The sequence below is a fragment of the Notothenia rossii genome, assembly GCF_949606895.1.
Source record: "Notothenia rossii genome assembly, chromosome: 7".
NCBI classification, from domain to species: Eukaryota; Metazoa; Chordata; class Actinopteri; order Perciformes; family Nototheniidae; genus Notothenia; species Notothenia rossii.
The window spans coordinates 68,673,800-68,699,362 of NC_136905.1; the positions used below are offsets into that span (position 1 = coordinate 68,673,800).

Consider the following 25,563-nt stretch of genomic DNA (forward strand, 5'->3'; position numbering starts at 1 on the left):
TAGTATTTTTTTTTCTAAATGGGCCACTTGAATCAGGGAGATTATACGGTTTTTATTGGCTGTCAGGAAACACAACTTTCTGCGTACTTCACCCGCTGAAGCTCGTAACGCTCTGATTAGAATGCCAGCAGAAATGAAAAGGGATGGTGCTGGTGTAAAGACACGGGAGAGGCAGCAGGACAAGCACAGATGCCCTGGAATCTGCTCCCCCTCAAATACACAAGAGGACCGACACGTGCACACCAATAAAGCACACAAGGCGAGCTAGCACACGAGCTTCCGACACAATTTATACAATGAGTTTCTCAGTCAGATCTGGTGTCAGAGGCTGAGCCGTGCCTATTCTGAACCGGATACATGAGACACATCAAGCAGAGTGTTATCTCGCGCTAAGTGAATATTGCATTCAGCTGATATGTGATATTTGAATTTCCCATTAGGGGGGGAATGTGTGTCAGAGTGAAAAAGCTCAGTGATGCTTGCTCATTTCAGAGCAGGCAGTGAATGGAAACCTTGCTCCACAGTTGCAGTGTGTCATGGTGGTGATAAGGATGCTGTGATGGAAGGGGACTCCTGAGGGGGTGACTAGTAATAAAACTGACTGCTGTTGCTCACAGGGTCACCTACACAGCAGCCCGAGTCAGTTTGAAGACTAACTATAATTTACTAGAAACTCAACTCAACCACTGTGATCTTCTACGGCAGATTGAAATGGGCCTTTATATCGACTCGAGACACTCCAGTCTATTCACGTCTGTCAATTTGTTCAAACTCTGCTTTCAATTTCCCATCGTTGGCGAGCGAGTAAGAGAGGGTAACGTCAAACTCCCAAACATGACAGAGCTGGCTCTTTCTGACGAGAGGAAGCCATTGATTTTTCCTCCATTTCACCATCAATCTGGTGGAGAAGAGGTGGCTGTGGGTGCTCAGACAGCTGATGATGTGATTTGTAAGCGTGGACCACCGGTGAGCGGAGAGAATTGCTCCGACTCTCAACACGTGGCAAAGTGACTACCGGCGTCTTCAGCGTCCAGTCGCGAGATTAACAGCGGGGTATCTACTGATGGTCTCCTTCGGCCGAGGGAGTATTTTCTCTGTCAGCCACACTAACATTTGTATTCAGCAGACACACTGTCAAGTCTTGTGTCACTCCATTGTGAAAAGTATTCTAGAGTAGCAAGAAGCAATCAGTTTCATTATCAGTCCATCTGTTGATTGTTTTCCTAATTAATTATTCAGCTTATAAATTGTGAAAGTTGCTCGTCACTGTTCCCGGAGCCCATGATCTTCAAATTGCTTTTTTTTTTCAACCAAAAGTTTAAAATCTAAAAAGGTACTTTTAGCTAGGGGCTGCTCTATGAATGGCACTACAGATAGTACGTCAGTCTGACCACCTGTTCATTCTATCTTAACTGGATGAAAGGCCATGGTGTACTTTCAACCCAATTTGTTTGTCTGCTTGTCAGCCTTATTACTGGAAAGACTACCGGCCAGATTATCATTGAACTTGGTGGAAAGGGCCAAGAAAGGACCAATAAAATTTGGATAGGATCAAAATCAAGGGGCAGATGCAGTAATTATGAAATTCTAAACAATTTGTTGCTTACTGGAAAAATTCATTTGAATGTGGCATCACCAATAATGTTTTATACTGTTTTATATCTTTGTAAGGGCAAAAAAAGGTCTCAAATAACGGTTTTGTTTTGTTTTTGATACTTTCAAGCCTCCTGATTGGCTATGTTGCATACCACGTACTGTACCAACAACATGACCTGTTTGTTGCCAGCCATGTCATCACCCAGTGTTTCCTGTCTCTCTATTCTGTAATACTCATGCACGTATTATTCTGTAAATATGTGTATGGCATAACTTTAATTTCAAACCACATCTTCACATACGCATTTTGGACAATCATCATCACTCATTTATTGCACACACATTTCAGCATTTGAAATAAATAGACACTGCAGATTTTTTTTCGGTAAATACTCATGACATGTAAGAATGATTAAAACATCACAGATGACATAAAGGCATTACATCATTAAAAAAATTAATTACACATGACAATACAAAGACATTAATAAAACTACAATTTCATCAAACAGCTTCTTATGCAGAAGTCAAAATGTTCTCTTCATACAGAGTTTATTAAAAAGCAGAGTATCCACCCCATGCTGACACTTATTCTGACCTAACAACACCATCATAGAAAACAGAGCTCCTGCATAAACGCTGCACTGCAGGTTCGATTGAATACCATTGTAATGTCTCTCTAACATCTAGTGACACCGTGCAGGCTTTCTAAGGAAGGAGTAATCCTCTTTAGATCATTTGCAAAGCAATTAGGCATGCCTCCACTGCTATTAAATATGAAGATAACAGCCTATGAGATAAGATGCTATTTGTACTACGTATCAAATGTGGATAGCTGCCTAAGAGCCCTGATATCAGGGAGATATATTTAATTCCTTGTAAATGAAATTAAAAAATACGACAGTAAAAAATTAAAGAGACATATCTACTCTACTATCTATCATGAAATTGAATTTATCAATTTAATGTCCTCAGACCTAAATCCTCAATTAATGGAGCTATAACTATGCATCACATCATAAATACTACACATTTTATACATTGCAATCACTTTAAATGCATGGCTTCATGGATAAGATCAAGTCTGACATTCCACTGAACAAGGCAAATATATAAATACGTTTAGCTGCCAAAATAAATTGTCAAACATATTGAGAGTGCATCATCACCACGCTGACAATCACAGGAAACCCTGACCACACTAGGACTTTATTGTGAAAAGAAAGGTGCCCAGATCAAACGGCGTCACTTTTGAAACCCAAAGTGAGTTGAACTACTGCGACTCGCAACATGCATTTGTCAGCAGGAACCAGAGAGCCTCTTCTGCATGTGTTTCTATCATCACTACACAGAGAGAACAAACGCCACTGACAAGAAAGGAGCCACAAAAAAAAGAAAAGCAGATTTCCCACTGACCTGTGACCCGGGGACCAAGGGGCCGCCCCGTGTGCATACAGAGGAGGTTCAAACTGAGTTTATGACTGCATTATCTGTCCTCCTTCCTCAACACCTCTCCACCCATCAGTGGACACTAGCAGCCACTACACCGGAGCACACAGACCGGGCATCACTCATTCACTCGCCTCCTAGGTGCCTTTGTCAGGTGATTGCTGGCGGAAAAAGGAAAACAGATCAATACATCTCCCATGGGCCTGACAGGTAATCTTTACCTGGGATGAAATATGAGTGGTACCGGCCTGCTGGATTCCTTAACTGTAACAGGGCAATTGACTGGCTTTGCGGAAGCCATTCCCCCCCCCCCCCCCCTACTTCCTGGCCTTTGGAAATACATTTTGCAGCATACAGTCTGGCTGAGATGACATTATGGGGACTGCTAATTACCAGAGAGTCAGGAGAGGTGTTTCCCCTCCCGATTCTAATGGAACTGTATCTGAAGTGATGCTTCTTCCAGCCCTGTCAATGCCTTGGCACCAAAACACAGACTGACTGATAGAGCAATAGGCGGGAAGCTCTCCTTAAAACACTAAACAGTCAATACCTGTCAACCAGAGGCTTCAAAAGGAAACCAATGTATTCATCAAAAACTTCAAATTATGAATGTGGATCATGTATGCGTGGCATGTGAATATCCCACGAAGCTGCTGGACTGTTTGGCCAAGCTGCTGTGTGTGTGTGTGTGTGTGTGTGTGTGTGTGTGTGTGTGTGTGTGTGTGTGTGTGTGTGTGTGTGTGTGTGTGTGTGTGTGTGTGTGTGTGTGTGTGTGTGTGTGTGTGTGTGTGTGTGTGTGTGTGTGTTTTCTTTGCCTCAACACTTTGACTGATTCCTGTGGCAGGATGTCTTGTGTGAGGCATCCATTTAGACGAGTGTGCACACACAGCATTTATAAATGTCATCCCTGGCCAACATGATCACATAAAGCCTTCTCAGACGGATTATTGCGGACGTATAACTCACGTTAATTGGCAAATCTCATTCTACTAAATGCGATCCTTCTCTCAGAGAAGGCTTTAAAGTGTCTGAAAAGACATGCAGAATGTGGCTGATGATAATGCGGATCGTTTCACTACAAAGGTATCTTGTGATCATTATTATGGAAAGTGCATACCTTTGCCTTTTGGTGTTGGGAAGGATTTCAGATAAGCTATTTAAAAACTGTTGCACGAATTCTCTTCGCTTAAAATTGCCCTCAAAAAAACATTTTATATTGAAATGTCAAACCCCAGGAGAGATAATGTATAGGGGAATGTGTTTGTGTTTTTAAAGACAGTCATCATCTGTATGTGGTTTAGGTTGAGTAGAATGTACTTCACTTGACTCCTATAAACAAATGCAGTTTTCTGAAAATACGGCATGTTTACCAGCTGTGAGAGAATTGTTGTGTTTGATCTCAGTGTACGCCGCCATTGATCTTTTAATGCATCTGATGCTGAGAGAGTCGGTGAAATGTATACCCCAAGGGTAGGTGAATGTGCACGACACTCCTTTCCCGTCTTCAACAGCTTCTGCATCTCCTCTCCACCGGCCCCACTTCTCCACCGCTGCTGGAAAACACACTGTTCAAACAGATTTGCAGCTGGCCTTGAACTTAAACACATTTGGGGACATTTAAATACGGAAGGTAGGCTAAATAGAGAACAAAAGCGGCCCTCCGAGGACGGCGACTACGCTCCCTCTGTGTTGTGCTAATGAGCACCTTTTGTACAAACTGTAGCTTTTCAAAACCATGCTAATCGGACGCCTGTACTTTGTGTGGCTCTCTACCGGTGGTCGCCTCTCCGAACCCTGTAGCAGCATGGGGTCGCTAAACATTCTGATGCTCTCCTGTCTCGCAGCTACAGAAGCTTCGTGCCGTAAACCTGACCACACCATCCTCCCAGTGTTCCCGCTGACAAACGCCGCGCTACTACGCTACTAGAGTGGACATAATTGTTGGATTGTGTGGTAGCAGGTGGCCCTGGAGCCAGTGTGTGGAAACAGGGGGAGCCGTCCAGTCTTCAGTGGAACAAGGAGCCTCTTGAAGCTACTTTCAGGAGATGGCTTAACAAGGCTTGATTGCATTAACATTTGTCATGCTTAATACTACACCTGAAAAGACTGGATCCAGCAATAACATGCTGATTTGAGGAGTAATTATGTGCTTTGTATTTTTTCCTTTGTTATATAGTTTGTGCAGCAAGAGAGGCCTTTTCATTCTCTGGCACAATATCTTTTCATTTGTCACTTCAGTGTGCTTGTCCGGGCAGGTTTCTGGTGGTCCCTCGGGGGGGGGGAGGGGAGATAAACTCTGTGAACCTGGTGCTCTTGGTCCCACTAGGGTTGAGGTGTTACTGGCTCCCTGTGCCTCTTCTCTCCGGTGATCCTTGTGAAATGGGTTGCTTGCTGCAGAGAATAAAGAAAGCCCATATCATATTCTGGACATGTAACACAACACTGAGAACAAACAGAAATAGATACTCACATAAATCACATTTCCCAGATTCAATGGACAGGCTCTCGGATAAAAATAAATACATTTCGTCCACGACTCATAGATCACTCGCTGTTTTAGGTATATTAAAATAAAAACTTTGAAGCAATCCTTTTCTAATAGGTTAAATATTAATGAGGTTTTGGTCAAGTGAGCCAAATCCAATTTGGCCCCATATGACTCGTGGACATGGTTATTAAAAGGCCAATCTGTGCTGCTCCTATGGCTTAACTCCCTCCCCTCCAGTTATGCAGTGTAAGAAGCTGTATGTTTTTAACTCCATTCATCATTCACGTTCACATCTCACTGACTCCCTTTCTTTTTAAACATCCTCTTTCTCTTGATCTGGCTCACCCTTAAAGCTTTTTGTTCCTGGAATTGAAGGGAAATATCTGAAAGAGAAAAGGGTCCAATTTCTGCAGAAGACAGAGGAACTCTAAAACAATTGCGCTCCCTAACATGCTTGATAAATAAATCTTTTCAGATTTCCCCGAAAAAGTTAGCGGCGGTCACACAAGACATCGGTGAGGCAGTCCCAGAGCAGAGGACAAGGGAACTAGAAGTGACATTGTGGCTCTTGGCTGTCTCAAAGGATTAGGCATTACAGCATTCACTGGCATGTGCTTTTGCTCCTTCCCATTATATCTGCTTGTGCCTCTTTCCAGATGACTTCTTCCCCAAACTGATCCGGCGGGCAAGATAATTGATTAATATTTCTTGAGGGAATGATGACTAACCGTTGCTGAGTTTCAACCCAAACACTCGGGTTAAACATAGTCAAAGGCTTGGATCAAAATTCAGTGGTTTCCATATTTGACAGATACACAGAAATGGCTGGGAACTTTGAGTTTGTGGGTGTGTTTACATGCTCAGGGCATAGCAGATAGTCGCCTCTGTCCTAGGTCAAGGTCACAATCTGGATATGCTGTTTATTCACATTTTACATTTTGTTCAACTGAGCGGATATTCACATGAACTAAACCTTTTACCACGCAAATCCAGGTTGTACTTATTTAAGGGAAGCTACCTTATTCTGGCTAATCAATGAACTAGTATTCAAGGTTCACATGTTTACGTACCAATACAACCATTTGAAAGGTAAAGTAGAAGTCATGCAGGCAAAATTGTAAAAGAATAAAAGCATTATTCTGTAAACGTACTTAATACAGGTAGAAAATGGCCCCTGTCACTCAAATATTTCAAATGTATTGTAAGGTGTGCCAATGCTTAAGTACTGTATCATTTTTTTAAACTAACCTACAGTAGGAGAGGGTATGAAGATCTAAATAAATCTTGAGGGTTTGTGAGTATTTCCTTCATTGGGTAAGGAAATACAAATATTTCTACCTTTGCTTTTTCGTGAATTATAAGAATCATTTGGGTCTCTAACAGTTAAATAAAGCCTCTTGGTGAAATCCATTGACATGTGATCCGACACTGGTCTCGAGCCAAAAGGTTTGGGAACATTGGTTTAATATTTAACAATACATTGTATTTTAGGAGATTAGCATGTGTGGAATGTAGGACCATAAAGTAACAGAAAACGGAAATATTCAAGGTGCCTCAAAATTGTACTTAAACACAGTACTTGGTTACTTTCTACCAATGACTGTATGCAGGTTGTAGGTAAATAATATAAAACGTTTAAATATAGCAACTTATCACAATTATAGTATCTTTGTACATTAATGTGAGCGTTGCAAGATCAATTAAACTTGATGAATGAATAAAAGATACTTTCATTCGGCCAGAACACCTACACTTACACTCAACTGGTTTTACATCAAGGTCGATAAAGACATTAAAAAGGTTTTCTGTCAATGGGAGAATTACAGTACATGCATTTATTGTGGGTGATAATGGGAGGTTGAATGGAACCATCTTACCATCTTAATAAGCTCTCATGTGATGCTCTCTAAAAACAATCATTACAGGCCTTCCTGGAGCACTCCCCTTCCCCGTGTTTATTAATCAGCTAATTACACATTGACAGTAATGGGCCTGCTGATTCCCACACTTAAATGAACAGGGCTGAATAGCTCTTTAATGATTAGCCTTTGTGTTTCTCTCTCCTGCTCGCTCTCCTTCTCTCTCACAGACACACACTAACAGATCATTCTTTTCACAATTGAACAAAAAACAAAGACATTCAAATCAGACCTCCCGGTGAGCAGGTTTGCACACAAGCAGAGTCAGAAAGCCCCTGACAGACTCTGAGCTGCTAAAAACAAATCTGTCTTTACAAAAAGAAAACAATTAGGGTGTTTACAAAGGCAGCGGGTTTCTCGGCTACACTATGTCAACTTGTGTGGGTTTCAGTCGTAAGCTGAGCCTGGAGCAACCGCAAACAACCACCCTGGAAGTTTGGTGGAGCAGCGCAGGCAGGTGCAGGTCATAGACGGAGGAGATGGGGAGGGGCTTTTTGAAGGACGCGAGCGGGGTGCGGAATGGAGCCGGAGAGGGCGAAATAGTGCGGTGGGCTGCATTTCTGTCAGCAGAAGTGATGGCTGAGTGGTAGCGTTATTTGTCTTGTGCTGCCATACGGCCCTCGCACCAGCCTGGGCATTAATGAGAGGGGGCCGGACCGCCGGGCAGGAACACGGCGGGCCCCAGACGCAGGTGATCTGTCACGCAGCCGTCGTGCTCGAGCAAGGAGACACATGAAGAGGGGAGAGGGGAGGCTGGGGGGCCGGCCTCCACGTGTGGCACTTTCCAAGACGTAGGGAACGCACTGATGACGTTAATCAGAGTTTAAACCCTGACTCCTCCTGAAATAAAGCACTCTGAGTAAGTTAAAGTTTGGGTTATTACCATTGTCGCTTGATAGATATAAAGAGGAATTACATTTTGCAGCAGGAGACAGCAGGGGGGGGGGGGGGTTAGAAGTGCGATTATTAATTAGTCTGTTTCCGAGACAAGCTAGGACAATTAAAATCCATCGGGATCTTCACACACACTAATTGATCTTTGCCTTAGGAATATCTTTCATTATATTGTCAACAGGTACTTATTTTCCTTCACATTCAAAAGGCAACATGGTGATATGACTCATTGCAGAACACAACATTTTGGATCAAATATCAAAATGTGCAGAAATTATACAATTTGTAGCCACCCAAAATAGATCCAGTTTAAATTACAATATCAATGTGCCTTTTTTTAATAATATCCAACAACATATAATAGAGAACTGGCATGCTTTGTCTCGAGATCTAGTAAGCACTTGTTGGATTGAGTTGGATTGTTGGATTGACGGTTGTGAGAAAAGCAGAAAATGGGCAATTTACGGTGGAGTAATGGAGTGGTCATCTAATCCAAACAGATACCTGGCTTGATAAATTGTTGTGTTGTTTTTCCTTTTTTTCCCCCCAAACCAGTTTCCGCACTTCCACAGAAGTGCTAAAAGGGTAAAGAAAGAAGACAAAAGCAACAGCTGGGTACCGCCTCAGTAATTCCCCACGGAGACCTGGAAGACACCTCCGGCCGAAGACCATTTTCACTCCTGATTACAGAGTCTCAAATCAAGCGCTAACACGTACAACAATCCACTTCCTCTGGCCAACTCAAACAAAGACCTGGCTGTCGTGTTCACTGAGAGCAACGTGCTGTTCTCTCTTCTAAATGCAGTAAACAATCTTTACATGCAAACAAGATGTTTACCGGAGAACAATTCGGCTCAACAAATCACTGAATCTGATTTTGTCTCTGAACAGATTTATGTCAGAATGGCAACAAACCAAAATGTGTACACGGGGAGTGTGAAAGCTTGTCAGAGTGAATGTGCGTCTCCTGGCCGCGGTGAGATTACTGAGGAGCGACATGCTCCAGCTCGCTGCCAAAGTAAAGATTTATACAGAGCAGTTGCAGCTGCAGAAACTGACATTGGACGACAGGGGATGCATGATAAATCATGGTGGACAGGGGGCACTAGACTCAAGAAGCAGGAAAACACTTTGAACAGGGCTGAGGGGGGTGTGCCAATCAGGGACCCTTCTCCTACGCAATATAGGGAACAGATCATCTTGTAGTCTCTTAATCCAAAACACACTATAAAAAATCCAAGGGGTCATAGCAGTATTTATTTTTGGGAGAAAACCCATGAGAAAATACCCTATCAAACTAAAATGTTAAGCAGTGATAATTTGTAAAATGCAGGATTTACAAATTAAACACTAATTTCTTTGTATTTGTGGAAAAATAATGATTAATTTATCATGTTTTGTTTAAGATTTCAATACATTTATTTCCCCCTCTTAAACCTTTAACAATAGGGTCTGTCAACTGTCCTAAACTGAGGGATCCCCCTTCGTTCCGCATGTTGAATATGAGGGGTCCTTAAGGGCCAGGGGTGAATCCTTTTGTACTTTTATGGGAAGTGGTTCAGCGCTGGGGGGGTGAAGGACAGAGTTGCCGGCCGCTCCATCACTCAATGCAATAAATGGATGCAATCTGTCCCCAAGTAAAGCATTGGCTGTTTTTAAATTCCACCTCTTTTATCCAAATGAATGATGGACCCTGGTACAGTGCACTGTGTGACAATATTAATATACATCAGAGGCCTACACCCCTCACTAAATCATGGAACTACCGGCATTTGTTATTTAAATGACAAACAGGAGCTTCAGGAGTGGAGCACGGGGAGAGGACGCAGAGGAAAAAGGTGGACAAACCAATTCAGATTTCAATCCGGCAAAGACACAAGGCCCGGAGCCATGACTCTAATGAAAAAAGGCAGCTCCAGCGGTCCAAACAGACACAGCGGCGGCTGCTCGCTGCCACCTGCAATACGGTGAACTCTACATCACTTCTCTTTGTCTTTCGCTTTAAAAGGGAAACTTCAATCGTCAAACATATTAACAAGTCTAACTTCACATTTCCATCTCCTGTTAATTCACAAAATATTTTCCATTCTGTATTTACAGAAACTGGTCAACTGCATTTAGGCAGAGTGGTGCTTTAAGAGTTATGTTAATATGCTCAATCATTAAGCTCACAAGCTGATTTATGGCAGGTTTGTTTACCATGTACACCTTCATAGGTATCCCACTGATGGAAAGGTTGTTGCCTGTTCAATACCCAGGTATTATCTGATGTTTCTCTGTCATGCCCCCATTCAAAAGGGGAAAAAAAACATGGCCCCAACATTCTCACGATAGCGAAAAACGAATCCCATTGTTATCAAAAACATACATAATGAATCAGTAATGCATTGTATAATCTCCAAAATGACAACAATTGGTCTTCAGAGGGGTGTGAATGCCTGTACCAAATCTCATGGCAATTCATGTTGAGATATTTCCCACATGCCAACCTCATGTTGGCATTAGAAAAGTGAGGGGACAAACAAATCCATTAGGATTCATCCTCTGAGCACCATGATGGTCCATACAAAACGTCACAGAAATCCATCCAGTAGTTGTTTAGATATATCAGTCTGGACTACAGAAGAGGACTGACAGAACCACATTGTTGCACTGCTAAAAACACAAAGCTACAACAAATGATGACTAAATGTCTCTTATTTTAGGTATCTTTATCAGAGATATCTAGAAATCCTTAACCTGCACGTTTAGTTTTGTATGCCCCAACATAACACATGGAATAATAATATGAGCGAGTGGTGAGTAGGCCGGAGATTCATCAGTATATGTGGAGGGTGATACCTGATGTTGTGACGGACACCGCTGCTGTCCTCCTCCTGATGTCACTGCGGGGTGGTGTGCACAGGAGACCTCAGTCTGCCTGAGGGGACAGAGAAACAGAGACCAAACTTTACTCCCAATACCTCCCCACACATAAACATGTACAAATGTAATAATTCCATAAAAGTCGATAAATGCAAGCGAGGCACATTTGCAAACGCAGCAGTTTACAGTGCGATGCATATCTTGGCCCCACCTTAATTTTTCTTCATTAATACATATTTTCAGCAGATGGAATATTGGATGAGGAGAGGTGCTGGGTGCAAGTGGCTGAGTCATTGCAGAGTTCACATAAACAAATTACACCTGCTCCTTGCCTCCTGTGTCATATGTCAGGAGCCCTGAAATAGGAAAAAATCCCCCCCACCAGCTTAATAGCCCTGACTTCAGAAATGTAAAGTTAAGGTCAAGGTCCGTTCCATCACTGGGAAGGGAGGGGGAGCAGCTGATGTGGTGTGTGTGTGTGTGTGTGTGTGTGTGTGTGTGTGTGTGTGTGTGTGTGTGTGTGTGTGTGTGTGTGTGTGTGTGTGTGTGTGTGTGTGTGTGTGTGTGTGTGTGTGTGTGTGTGTGTGTGTGTGTGTGTGTGTGTGTGTGTGTGTGTGTGTGTGTGTGTGTGTGTGTGTGTGTGTGTGTGTGTGTGTGTGTGTGTGTGTGTGTGTGTGTGTGTGTGTGTGTGTGTGTGTGTGTGTGTGCGCGCATGGGAGGAGGGGGACAGATTGAGTAAAACACAGTTGGAGTGTGTGAGGGAGCTACCGTAAGATATGACAGAACATTTGAGTTAAAATCTTGCACATTCTGCTTATTATAAACAGGTTAACTGCGTCTAAGAGAAGATTTAAACAACAATGCTGTTTGAAAATGCCAATAAGCACAACTTGTAAAAATGAATTCATGACAGACTGCAGAACCGAGGCTCATGCAGCACGACGCTCCTTGTTATCCAGCGCCGCTCCTCACGGACGGCAGGCTTCATAAAGCTCACAACCCTAACAGGCACATGCTACAATAAGGCCCCGTCAGGGCAGCCTTTTAACAGGCAGCGTGTTCCATGACCTCAACAACCATAAATCACATGACGGGGGTGCAGGCGCAGGGTGTCGAGAGCTGAGCGGGGCATGCTTTGAGCGAAGTCTCTATGTTGTATAATCAATAGATATAAAAAGAAATGGCCTGACCGTTATTCTCTCCCTGCTACCCCTCTCTAATAAAATCCCAGTAATGCATATTTCATTTACTTTTATACTTATTGATTACCTGTACTCCAGTTAGTAAATCACGCGCCTATCGATCCCTCAATCGTAGCTCTGTCGGACAGCACATAACCAGCCATTTGCGGCCCTGATAAAGAGCTCAGGCATGGAACTCCCCACAGTAAATCTTTGCAAACTAACTTTTTAATTCCAAAATCGATCCCCCGCTTAAACGTTGCATTATTTCACGAGGCCCGCCTGCGGTATTAAAAGTAATACCCTGATGAATTTGGTCTTAATGTGTGGAGGTCCATCCCTCAATCTCTTCCCTCATTACACCGAGTCCGAAGCACCCCGGGGCCCCTGCAGCCTGGAGGGAGGCGAGGGCCCTTCAGGCTGCAGGGAGCTCAGAGGCAGAGCCAGGAGCCCACCGAGACCCTCAGCACAATGCTAATCAAACATGAGAATACCATCAGCTGGCTCATTAACCAAGCCAAAACACACCATTCATCTCAGAGCAGAACCCAAAGACTTTTAATAAGCATGTTACATGGCTCCGTGTAAAACTGGGGGAAGTGGTAAAAAATGCACAACACTGTTTTTATTATTCAACATCTGTTACTTCATCAGTTTATAACAGCAGGACAGATGTTGCCCAGTTGTTTTGTCCCTAAATATACAGAAACTGTGATGAGAAAACAAAGATTGACTCAGGGGCAATAAGCAATGAAAAAAACTAATAATACGTAATGAAGACGGCTAAAAACAACTCAATTCTGTCAAAGACACAAGGACACTGAGGGGCAAGTCTCCAAGATGGATTTTTCAGGTCATATGAGACACTTTTAAATGCAGCGCAGTCCCTCAGGGTGCAGAGTAAAACAGCACTGACACAGGGTCAATTGTAATTTTGGCGCCCACATCCAAAAGCAAATATATCAATTAAAAATAATAAATCAAAAGAGGAGTGAGGGGCCACAGTTACAAAATGGCCATCTATTTTCATTAGGGTACACGGTGCTTCAGGTGTGAGCAGGATCTTAAGATTAATAGAGGTATTCAAATGAATCAGAAAGGATTAGGGTCTCCAGGGAGCATAATCAATAACTCCAAATCAATAATCAATAGGCCACTCACACCAATATACTAACTGCTGACACCGAGATCTCACAATTAAAATGAAAACTGGGGAAGAGAGTGGCGTAAGGCTATGATTTATCTCACAGCGCAAGTGTCATTTAGAAATAAATAAGTCAATAGATAAAAGCTGCCGCTGCCTGGCTCAGCTCAGGGAGGCAGTTATGCATTTTAACGCGCCCGCCGGCCCCGAGCATTACAGCCAAATCCCACAAAGCATGGCGTCTACTCACACGCCGATACGAGGATAAACAGCAAGCAACCTCAAACAGCCTTTATCACTTAACATCAAATCTCTGATTGTCGCCGTCAACTGGCGGCAAACAGGAGATGACAGCTTTTATTAATACAGTATCATTTCAACCTGGCCGCCATACAAGATTAATGCTTACACTCTGCCCACAGAGAAAACACTTTCTCTCAAGGGTGTTTGGAAACAAAGAAAAGTCAGATGTATGGGAGCTCAGCGCGAGAAATCGATCACGCGGGCTGGATGCTCGGAAAGAAATGAAAATATAGTGAAGTGAGATCAGGAGAGGGCGTTTTAAAGTTTGTTAGGCGCAGGCATGAGCAATTATACTATTCCTCATTGTAATGCAACACAATAAGTGTAACTGGTGTTGTGTCTGCATGTGAACGTGGGTTTTGGAGGAAGTTAGAGGAGGTGAACGGTGCCATGTGAGCAGAGCTGGGTCGTGAGGACAGAGCCTCCATCTCACTGGAGAGTGGATTTGAGCAGCTTGGGGAGATGGATTCAGCTCGTGCCGTCCAACGGGACACATCAGAAGCCCCTCTCGTCAATCCCCCCTCTCTCCCTCATTCATTTGGGAGTATGATTTATACTTTTTGAAGTGAAGGGTCTTGAATCCCACTATAAAGGAATTAAGAGGTCTCCCCTGAGTCCGCCATTCAAATGAGAGCATGGCAGGGATATGAGGGCTTTTTAATAGAGAGAAATTAGTATTCACAATGCCTCAAACTGGAATCTGAAGGAACCTTTCAGGTGGAGAAGAAAGGGCCAGTTTAGAAAAGAAAGCCCTAAGAAGTCGGGGGCTTTTCATAGCAGTCGTGTTTTTGCCCCTCATCAAGGAGTGCTGGAGCGCTCTGTGAACTAACCCAAGAGAGAGGGAGGACAAGGAGTGTGTGTGTGTGTGAACTAAATTAAGAATGCACCATAAATAGGCCGAGTGGAAACAATACAATGAGGAGTCCCACAGTCTCCAGGCCAAGGGGGCTAAGCGGCTCCTCAAACGTCCCCCATGCAGATCCAACAGATCCAGGGATGACTGCGAGCGATGAGATGCTTTGACAAACATCTCTTGGATAAACCTCTTTATTTTATTTTTTGTGCAGTCCCAGAAATGCAGGGATTTGAAACTGCATTACAACTATGTCAACACATAGTAGTTCTCTTTGGGAACGCTGACCTTGAAAACTATTTCATTTTGAAGTTTTAGCTGCATCGAACTGTAGCTGTCTATTGTCACTTTGCCTTAGACTTTGGGACAGGGTTGACATCAACACTTATCTTCTGTTTATGTAGACCCTGGAGACCACTTTATCAGCTCAGAACACACTCAACGTTGTTTTATCAACTTCATTACTTAAGTAATTCTATAATAAATGCTAATAAACCCGGTTTGATACTCATAACATTTTTCAGAAGTCTTGTACTTTGTCCACACATATCGAATGTCCACGCGTAGGATGTTAAATGTGGATAATAAGCTTATTTCGTGTGATGACTATTTTTATGATAATGTCTGTATTTTGCCACCTTACTCAATGTGCATGCTTAGTTTGTACCAAGTTACCAATTCAATACTTTTTACAAATCCACAAAGAAATGGTATAATTATATTAACACAGCATTTGAGTCCGTGAAAGCCCAAGCCGTGAGAAATGTAAGCTAGAGTCAGCCAAAAGATGCCTGGAACTCCAGCAACATTTGGCTTAACAAAGATTTCTATAGTAAACAGCGACCTTTGCCTTTACCTTTGTAACAGATACATTTCAATGAGACGGTCAGTGACTGGTCCGTCAATATATTGAGCATTGATTAAAAAAAACAGAATGGAGTCTCCAATAGGCCCTTAAGAGCCTGCTTCACATCCACTACCTGTTTCTGCAGATTGAGGAAGAACATCTGAGACCGGAGCTCTCTGACACACGGGTAATTGGCACAAAGGGTTTAACTGGAAATTAAAAGTATCAATAAGATTAGAGTCTGGAATTAAAGCAAGAAAGTGGAGTGAAGAGATTTACAAGGTAACGTACCTGGCTTCTGTCTCGCTTTCCAACAGGAGGCCGCCAAAAGCTAAAAGGACAAAACAGAGTATCATCATTAGGTGCAAAATGATGATGATGATGATGATCATGATGATGATGATGATACCACATGAGTTGTGTTTTCAGTTGAATTAATTTTCATCAGTATATCTTACTCTCTCTGGTAAGGATCTTGGGAGTATTGTCTCAGCCTCTCTACAAACACCGGCATGCCCTGGCTCTGTAAAACACAAATCAAACATGCATAGTAGTCAGACACAAAGACCTTAACAAAAGTGTCCTACGGCGGAGGAAGATGTTTGCTTTAACCTTGCTGGGGAGCCTCCTCCTGTCCCTCCTCATGCAGCAGGCGGCAGAGCCAGGCACTCGCTTCAGGCGTGAGTGATACCGATACCCTGCAACCACAAGACGCACAGTTACCTTCCTTTGTCGCAAAATCATTTTTAGTACATCATCAATGTTAGTTATAATGTGTCTAAAGCACAAAAAGGCAGTGCATACCTCTCTGAGGGGGCCTTGCAGGTTGCAGGAAGGTGGGGGGGGGCCGGTTGTCCAGCTGGCCGTCCGAGTCCCAGCCGGGCAGCAGGCTGGCTACACTGGTCCCGACCCCGCAGTCCCCCTCGAAGAACCAGTCGCTCTGCTCGTCATCGCCTGTACACGGGACAGGGAGGAAGTCACTTCAGTTAGCATGATGCTGCTGCAGCCTGATGCTAACTAGCATATTTGTACAAATGTAAAACCATTGCAGATTTCATTAATATGCCTTAGCAACCCCTGCTTTGTCCAAAAAGCAAGTAACTTTGTTGAACCTTTAACTAGATTACTGATTGAGGATAATGTTGGAAAAAAGGAGGTTCATATTTAACCTTTGTTCTCACAATGCATTCAAGTGGGGAAAAAACACTTGAAATGGAGGATGAGCTATATAGGGGTATATCTGAGTGCTATAGTTTAGAAGAAGCTGTTGTTTGGTGATCCTAGGAGTGGAGATTGGACTGACGGATCAGTGCGTCAATAATGACTGGATATCTTTTAGGGTAAACCCCTTTAACTACACTCTACCAACCGGACAACACCGGTCTTGTCCCCAGACGGCGAGCTCTTCTCAGACCTGTCAGTCAGCAAAGAGCACGCAGGAAGCATGCCTCTCACAGTCAAGGTGTAGTGACAACTGTTAAATCAGAGGCCGCCTGGCCCCACCACAGCTAATGAGATTAGCAAAGGCTTCAGCGCTCATTAACACGACATGACAACGTCTTATTAGAGTCGCCTGGGTGCCCAGCAACCAGCCCATTGTATCGAAACCTCCCTCTCAAGCCCCAGCATTCCCTCAGAGGGTATCTATCGTCCAAATCTGACAACTCTTCATTTTTCTTTTCCTAGATCATGAACGTTTCATCTGTGAGCTCCAAATACATCAAATCAAAGCAGTTACTTGATTGAACCTTGCTGTTCAATTGTTCCCACCATACATTCAAATGAGGATTTCTTTGAGTACCTTGTCTTCCCTCATCATTGGTGAAGAGGCCAGGGTCACTGCTGCATGTGCTGCTGGTTTCCCTGCAAGAAAAGAAGAGAAACATCACATGTGAATGATCAGCTGTTTCTTTAATATCAGTGACATTTGAGGATGGAGGACCCTGTTTTTGATTTGTCATTTGAAACCTGGTGGGTTCTTTAGGTCAGACAGGGTTTAAGCGTTTGAAACGTGAACAATGTGAATCAGAAATGTACATGCCCCTGTGATGTGGATGTTTAACATTCACTTATACAAAATAATGGAGAAGTCAGAATCTAGAGGTCGACATAAATGTAAATGACAGAAAAAGACAGAGCGTGCCGTGTTCTCCCTCGTTGCGATAGCGAACACAAAGGCATGAGGAGAGGCTCTGATCGAAGCCACTGAGTGACATGCACAATCTAATTGAATATCCTCCGCTGTCAGCTCCAATCTAATCTGGCCGGCGTTGTGGAGGATGACAGGAGAGCGAAACACATTCCCCTGCCCGCCCCTCCCTCTGGGTGTGCCCCACACACAGAACGGCCCACAGACATGCTGCTTCCTCACAACAACTGGCCAACATCTGCTGTGTGGGCTGCCACCGCTCGCCCCCCCTCTGCTCCCTCACTGCTCCTCTCCACACCCCCAGGCCAACCCCTGTTACAGTGCCTCCACGCCCTCTGCTACCCCAGACCACCCCGGGTTTCCCTGCCGTTCTCACACCTCAGCCACCTTGAACTGGGACCTCCAGACACCCCAAGGTCAGCGGGGGAATAAGAGGAGGGGTGGAGGGGACAAAGATGGAGGGACAAAAAAAGGATTTCCTCTCCCTGAAACATAACTGTTCCAATGCTGTCATTGCTTACTTCTAACAATCATATATCAACAGTTTTCTATTTCCAGAAGCTTGTTTCTGAATCGAAAGAGAAATCACATCAATTCATCTTGGTGTGACTGAGGACCTGTATTCATTTATAATGAATCATTCTGATACAGTTTAGGTTGCACTGCTGCCATAAATGCTCACTAATGTGTATCGATCCACAGGTGAAAATAGTTCCAACCAAATGTACTTTTTTTTCACAACATATAAAACAACAAAAAACTGCTGTGGCCAGCTATCTTTTTGAAATCTCTTAGCCATTTAAAAAAAGATGCAAATATGTATTTATTTCAGGACAATGATATAATATCAACATTCCTGTAGATGTACAGTATCAGTGTAAGACATCCAGCTAATAATGAACTGTTTTCCTTTTATATCTTGTGTATCTTTGACAATTCTTTTGCTAGATTTTTGTCTTTTTTAGGAAGAAAAAACTATTCTGTGACATTTGTAGACTAGAAGAAAGGTATATATGCCATTTTAATAACGACTTTATGAGAGGGCTGATGATTTCGATTGCCTTGCATTTTGCTTCCTGTTCTTCATCGCTGACCTTGCTCATAGCAGAAAGCTGGAGGGTCAGATATGCGCTGATACCGTGCTTCCCCATATTGCAAAGGCCTTTAAGTGAAGCAGGATCAGAGATGGTCCGTCCAGCCTGCGCGTCCTCCTGGCCAGATGGTCGCGCACCATCTTCTCTCACATCTACAAGAAGCAGATGTGAGAGGGAGCAGGCCTCTCCGGGGAATCTGGAGGAAGCCGGGGCGTAGCAGTCCTGGACTGTCCACCCCCCCCTCAGCCCATCTCTCCAGACTGACTCCCCAGGCCTCTGCTCAGCTGTACCCCACCTCTGGACAAACTGGCAGACATCTGGAGCACACAACCCTCCAACATCAGTAGAGGACACAGCCACAAGCTCTACAAAAACAACCATTTTGGATTTGATGCTTCATTACACAACCTTTATTACAATAAGTGATGATCAACCAGCAGTGTGGTGTCTTCTTCCATATAGATAACCATCTTAGTAAAGTGTTTTCATCTTATTGAAGGGATTTTGTTTAAAGTTTAAGAAGAGTCACAGGTATAAACAATTAATTAAAGACACCCATTAAGTATTTATCCGTATTAAAGGTGTAATGTGATGTCGCTTGGAGCAGCACAGGGCCGATGTGTGAGACCGTTTTCATTAAGCACTGCCTAATTAATGCAATGAATAATGGAGACCCCCATTTTTCTTGGGACCAAAAGAAACACCTCTTCTTTTCTCAGCAGTGACCTTTGTCGAGAAAAGTTGACAAACATTTGGGGCAAACTTGGTCTTTGGCTGACACACAAAATACCACCTCCCCCAGTCTTTAAGTATTCTATCGTGGATTAGGTGCTATAAAGCAAATAAGTCTTAATTACATAAAGTGCCATATGTCCATGGTGAGACAAAGGCAAGGGCAAAGACAAAAACTGCACTGCTGTGTTTTTAGAAGTGAACTTAAGTCCCCACATGGCCCTATTGTCTCTATACAAGCAGGAGAGGTGAAGCAAAACACAGTATCCAGATGAGCACTAATCATTAGGATATAATCCTCAACTCCTGGGAGAGGCAGAGCAGTTTGCACAGAGATTACAGGCTAGCCGCCATTTATTGAGCTCGGGCTCATTCTGCAAAGGAATAAAGAAGAGGCAGAGACGGGGGGGGGGCAAAGCGCTGATAACAATGGATCTGTAGGCTCTTCAAACAAGCCGCCCCAACCCAAATCCATGCCCTCTTCCATGGGTGTCTGATTATAAGGTTATCCCACCATCCCTCAGCTGCAGTAATTGGATTAGTCGCAGAGATTTATGAAAATTAACTTCGGCAAATGCTGTACGAAAACTCGTCGTATACTTTTCAAAAAATAAATTACAGCGCAGTGTGGGAACAACATGCTTCTTTTTTTTTCTGGTGGCGGGGTTGAAGTCAGCGGTAGCAGCTCGCAGCTGGAGACGGAGGCTGGGCCCGGGACGGCGTCTACCCACAGGTGAGGCCTGCTCGCTGGGCCAGCCTGGGTGCCAGGTGGCCTCACTGCCAGCAGGCTGGGCCAGCTCTAATCAAGGATGTGGAGCCCAACTGGAGCCGCCAACATCTGCTCCCCTTGAACCTGGGTGGCTGAAGGCAACGCTCTGCTCAGTGTGCGCGGAAGAGGAGTGACCTTGAGGAGAGGCACGTTTAAAGAGACCAGACACTCCATATGAAGGAGGTTAATGGAATGAATGGAGACCAAAGAAGTGCTTCAAAAGACATTTCAACAATGGCATCTGTGTGTGACATTAAATGGGCAGTGCACTCTCTGAGTATAAATGTTGCTGTTGTACCACTGTCAGTGTCAACCCTTCATCAATGCTGACATTTGCTCGTATCCTTTGTCTTAACCATCAGATTGTTCAGCCCTTGGTTCAGTGTGGCAGTCTGCTGAGCAGCAATCAAGAGTGTTGGCGTTGTGTAAGTGAGAAATGATTGACAGCGTGCCATGGTGTTCCCATTTATTTCTTCTCCGGAGCTGTTTTCTGTCAGAACGACTATTGATTTTTCCATAAAGTAAGAAAACAAGTACCGTTTAGGGGCTAGGGAGGTCAGCACAAATTAAACCAGAAGATGTAAAGCCTTCTGTCTGTCCCAATACACATTACTCCAAATGTCTTCTTCTTCTTCTACAGGTTTTATAGATCAAAAGATAATGAGATCAGCAAAGGAAGTACCCTGTGAGGAGCACGAGTAGACGTGGACAATGGGAACTCCAAGGCTCAAGACTGTTAATGAATATTATATTAAAACAACTGAAGTGCACTTCCCATTAATTCTGTCTATTTATCAGTTCATTAAACATGTCATGTATTTTATGCAGAAACACTATTTATACATTCTGAAAAAAAAAATATATATTTAAAGTAGGATCATCCTTAAAAGCCACCACACAGACAGCTTCATCCCGCAGGCAATAAGACTGTTAAACAACTGAACTGCTGAAACAATCTCATAACATTCATCTGCTACTTAGTAATTATTTATCTATTATCATTCCAATAACTTGTATATAGACTTGTATTGCACTATTCCACTTTTTTTTCTCCACACTTTTTTAAAACTATTTTTCTTTTTGTAATATTGTGTATACTTATCTGTATTATTGTGTTGTATTGTTGGAGAAGCCTGTGACCTAAGATTTTCAACGACATAATTACTCTGTAGCTATGTTAGTTTGACAATAAAGAACTTTGAACCTTGATCCAGACTGAATGATATTTAATCACTGTAGCTTCTTACATCTTATCTAAAGCACTTTACAATACACTTATCGTTAAAAGCTGCTATAAAATTGAAGGGATTTGGGTTGTAGACTGCTGCTTTGGCAAAAAAAGACAAATGAAACCATTTCTTTTTAGCTTTACCATTGTTCAAAAGACTAAATTGTTGTTTTGTTATATTAGAAAAAGCATGGACTAGGTGACAGCTAAATATAATTGTTACTTTGAGTCTTTTTCATTCTACAATATATTTGAATGTTTGCTTCACTGTATTAACAAACTCTGTGCTGCCTGTTACAGACACATTTAGTTTCGCTAAATAAAATGCATACAAGACGGTGCAGTCTGGGACACTGGGACAGAAAGGAATTCATTTCAAAACAAATCAATACCACACCAAGTCACTTATTTATTTGTGACAATATTGCTGGAAAGGAAATAATGAGCTGGCAGATGCCCGGAGGCATAACTATCAAAGATCCTTCCCTGGTGATCATTCCAGCTATAGGAGATGAGGATGAAGAGACTATCATTCATTTTTAATGTCAACTCAATACTTTAAAGTGGAGTGATATGATTGTGATACTTTTTTCTGGTTTGGTTGAGGACATGCTGAATATTGACAAGTGGCTCGATGAAGACAGGCAGCATAGATCATCTTAAATGTCGCCATGTTTAATTGCTCCTGTCTGATAGTAGTTATGCCCATGACTTTTATGGTATGGGTTTAACTGCCTTGGTAACTTTCCATTTAAAGGGTAAAAAGGGCTTTTGGAGTTTTGAGCTCCTTTTTCAGAATGGTTTTAATCCTGACTTTTGAAACAATGACAGGGTTAACATTTGGCTTGTGGCAGTACGGTAAATTAAATGTCGGCTTCTGAAAACTGGATTTGCTTCTTTTTCACAAATGATTAACCTAGAAAAAATGATCTAATCTTAAATGGATGGCGACTTTTGACTGGAGCTACTGTAGGAAACATAATGAATGTAAACTTACCCTTCAGACATGTTCTCATCTGCAGCATCTCTGTGTTCCTTGGCCATCTTCCTCTTCCAGCACTCCTTCCCCATCAGCCGGGCTCCTTCAGTCGGCCGGTCTGCTGCCACCCAACTTCCAGACCTTTTCTTGGATCCCGCCAGATGTTGCATCCTGGACGGCTTCTGTCTTCTTTTCCCATCTACACTGGAAACCTTTAACTTCTGCTGCAACCTAACCGTGACGTCTGAGGTCATACGTTTGACCTTCCTCCTCCTCCTGAGCTGCCGTCCTGGATTATTCTCGGTGAAGGAGTCGGACTCTGGCCAGGAAGGCTGCCTATTCCTGACCGGGCCTCTCATTACGGAGCGCCATCGGTTGGTGGGGGTCACGTCGTCAGAGTCACTGCAATTGGCCACAGATGCGGCGATGGAGGAGGAAGACTTCTCTCTGTGTCCTTTAGTTTCGTCTAAGCTGGACTCCGAGGCCTCGATCCAGCAGCGTCTGTGCTGCAGCGGATAGAGGGAAGATTGACGGTAGCGTCTGTGGCCTCTGCTGCGGCGGATCTGCCGGCGCTGGTGCAGCGGACTCAGGACCATTTCCTGCCACAGCTCTCCCAGCTTGCTTTGCTCTGAGCTCTGCTCCAGAGCCGACACCAGGTCCTGCACCAGCTCATCCATCATGGTGCTGGAAAACAAAGATACAAGACAGAGTAAACACAGAGAGCTTAACACCATTGATGATGCTACATCAAAATATGATACGTCAGAGTAGTTGGACATACAGCAGCCAAGACAATAAACAAAAGCTGAACGTGAAGCCAATGCTGTAGTGCCTAAAGTGAACAATTCTATAGTTCATTTTCCTTGGTACCATGTCAACTTGATAGACAGATGTCTCCAAGTATTACACTCTGTTGTGATGTCAAAGCGAGAAAATGTGGTATGTTGGCTCCAATACATTTAGAAATGTAATAAAGACATTACAGACTGAGACCTTGTTAAAATATCAGTTTTATGTGCAGGTTGCCAAAAGTGATAGTCAGATCCAACATTTCCAAAAACAGAAATTAGTTTGACAAGGATGTGAAACCATGTGATACATTATCTTCAAAAATGTTGTGACTGCCTTCACTATAACAGTTTATTGCAGTATTTACATTGTTTTATGTAAATGATTGATCTTAATTGATCAGTTATCATATGATTTTATAGATAAGCCAAGAATTTCCAAGAAAATATGAATATACCATTATTATCAAAATACCTTTAAAAATAGACTGTTGAATCCATAAATAAAAACAGCGGTTACTTTCAATTAAAGATTGGACTCATATAATAACTGAGCACTGATACAATATATTGAAATGCAAACTGATCATTGGAGTTGACGCATTCCATGCTACCATTTACAGCTGTGGATGTAGTCTCTCACATTGCTAAAACAAATATACATAGAATGAAAGGCGTTATAGTGGCTTTTTAAAAAAACGATAGAATATACGCAGGCCTTTCCTAAGGTCTGACACTGTAGGAGCAAGGACACAGTGTGTAACCTTTGTTTGTTTGATTGCAGCTGTGTTAAAATGAAAGCTTTGAGCATCTGCACATCATTATTAGCTACGAAATTAAAACACCTCCTTCATAACAAGGTAAGAACGTGACTGAAGCTGTACAGCATCAGTGCACCAAAACAATAGCAGACGTGCTAGACTGTGTTACATAACAACAGCTAACACGTGAGCTCAGCACAGCCACACATCTTCCGTTAAATCAGCGAAACGAAACGATTAACAGCGATTTACTCAGTCACCGTGTCTTAAAACGACTCCTAGCCGCTATTATGATGTCATGATTTGATATGCAGATGGCTGTGTTTGAGCACTCACCAGTCGCAGCTTGCCTTGTTTTGTTTTCAGCACAGCTGGGAAACAGACGCACTTCCGGTCTGCTGTCCAGCCAATCAGGTGTCTCCGCTTGTAGTGACTCTAAACAGCCCGCCACACTGTCCAAGCTTCTCATAAAAAAGCCTGTGGTTTATGCAGATAAGAAGCAGAAAGTCAGCGTGCTAAACTGCAGATATAACATTTACCTTTACTAGTTATCACCGTAACACTCCTATACAGGGGCGGTTCTAGGAGGGAGCCGGAGCCACTGACTTTGGACCCCCCTGTGGCCCCCCTGAATTTTTTTTTTCAAATGTTGAAGTTAAAAGAATCAATCTGGTGCACTTTGAGAGCAACATCAGGAGATCTATGGATACATCTCTCAACACCGATATGAAACACAACTGTAAGCAGATTTACTTTTTCTTTATGGATATTTTACAAATCCAAATCACTCCCCTTTCAAACTGTATTCTTGTTTATTAATAACAACTTTTGTTTACTGTCATATAGTATTTTATACCCGTTTACTTTATTCTCTTATTTTTTTATAACTATAATGATCATATAAAGATTTGCCTTTACCTCACTGGTTGGAGAAAAAGCTTCTTATATTCGTTAGCATAGCTAGCTAACCAGATGCTAATAACAACAAAGTTATTGACTGTATGACAGATGAACAGATCGCCACTGGGCTTACAACTAAAGACACAGCCACGCAAAAACTGCGGCATGTGTACAGCTCCTTATCTGAAGTGCCGAGCGACGTTCTGGTGCTCTCCGTCAGAACTCCACCCCTGTCAGACGAGACATATACCACGTGATGACACTTGGCTCGTGTTGTGTTCAAGGACCCTGACCCTGGCCAGGAAAAACAGGCACGCACTCGCTTGTTTATTTTGTTTGTGGTCTAAATTTCTTAAATTGTTTTCTTTTTTGCGTGCGTTTATAAATTACCTCGAGGGCCGTGCCAAATTGTCTCGCGGGCCGCATACGGCCCGGGGGCCGGGGGTTCCCCAGTCAGACTCATTAGAGCGTAAAAACTGTAACTATAAGTATCTGAAATAAATATGTGTACTGAAACAAATACCAATAACTGTAGCCTATTGCATAGTTTTCTTATCATAGGCGGCGCTAGGGGGTGCTGCAGCTCCCCCTAGGATAGCCATAGCAACCCCTAAGCACCCCCAA

The 25,563-nt window shown here is 43.1% G+C and overlaps 1 protein-coding gene across 1 annotated transcript; it reads right to left on the reverse strand.

Annotated features, from left to right (window-relative positions):
- Positions 1-1,901: 1,901 nt before the first annotated feature.
- LOC307047460 (G patch domain-containing protein 2-like) lies at positions 1,902-24,519 on the reverse strand. Its single transcript, XM_079694444.1, is given in 12 exon segments — positions 1,902-5,436; positions 11,188-11,235; positions 11,238-11,266; positions 15,673-15,718; positions 15,721-15,748; positions 15,831-15,870; positions 15,998-16,062; positions 16,152-16,237; positions 16,344-16,493; positions 17,341-17,402; positions 22,509-23,174; positions 24,376-24,519. Coding segments are annotated over 11 exon segments (1,557 nt in total). The 5' UTR covers positions 23,171-23,174; positions 24,376-24,519; the 3' UTR covers positions 1,902-5,095.
- Positions 24,520-25,563: the final 1,044 nt, after the last annotated feature.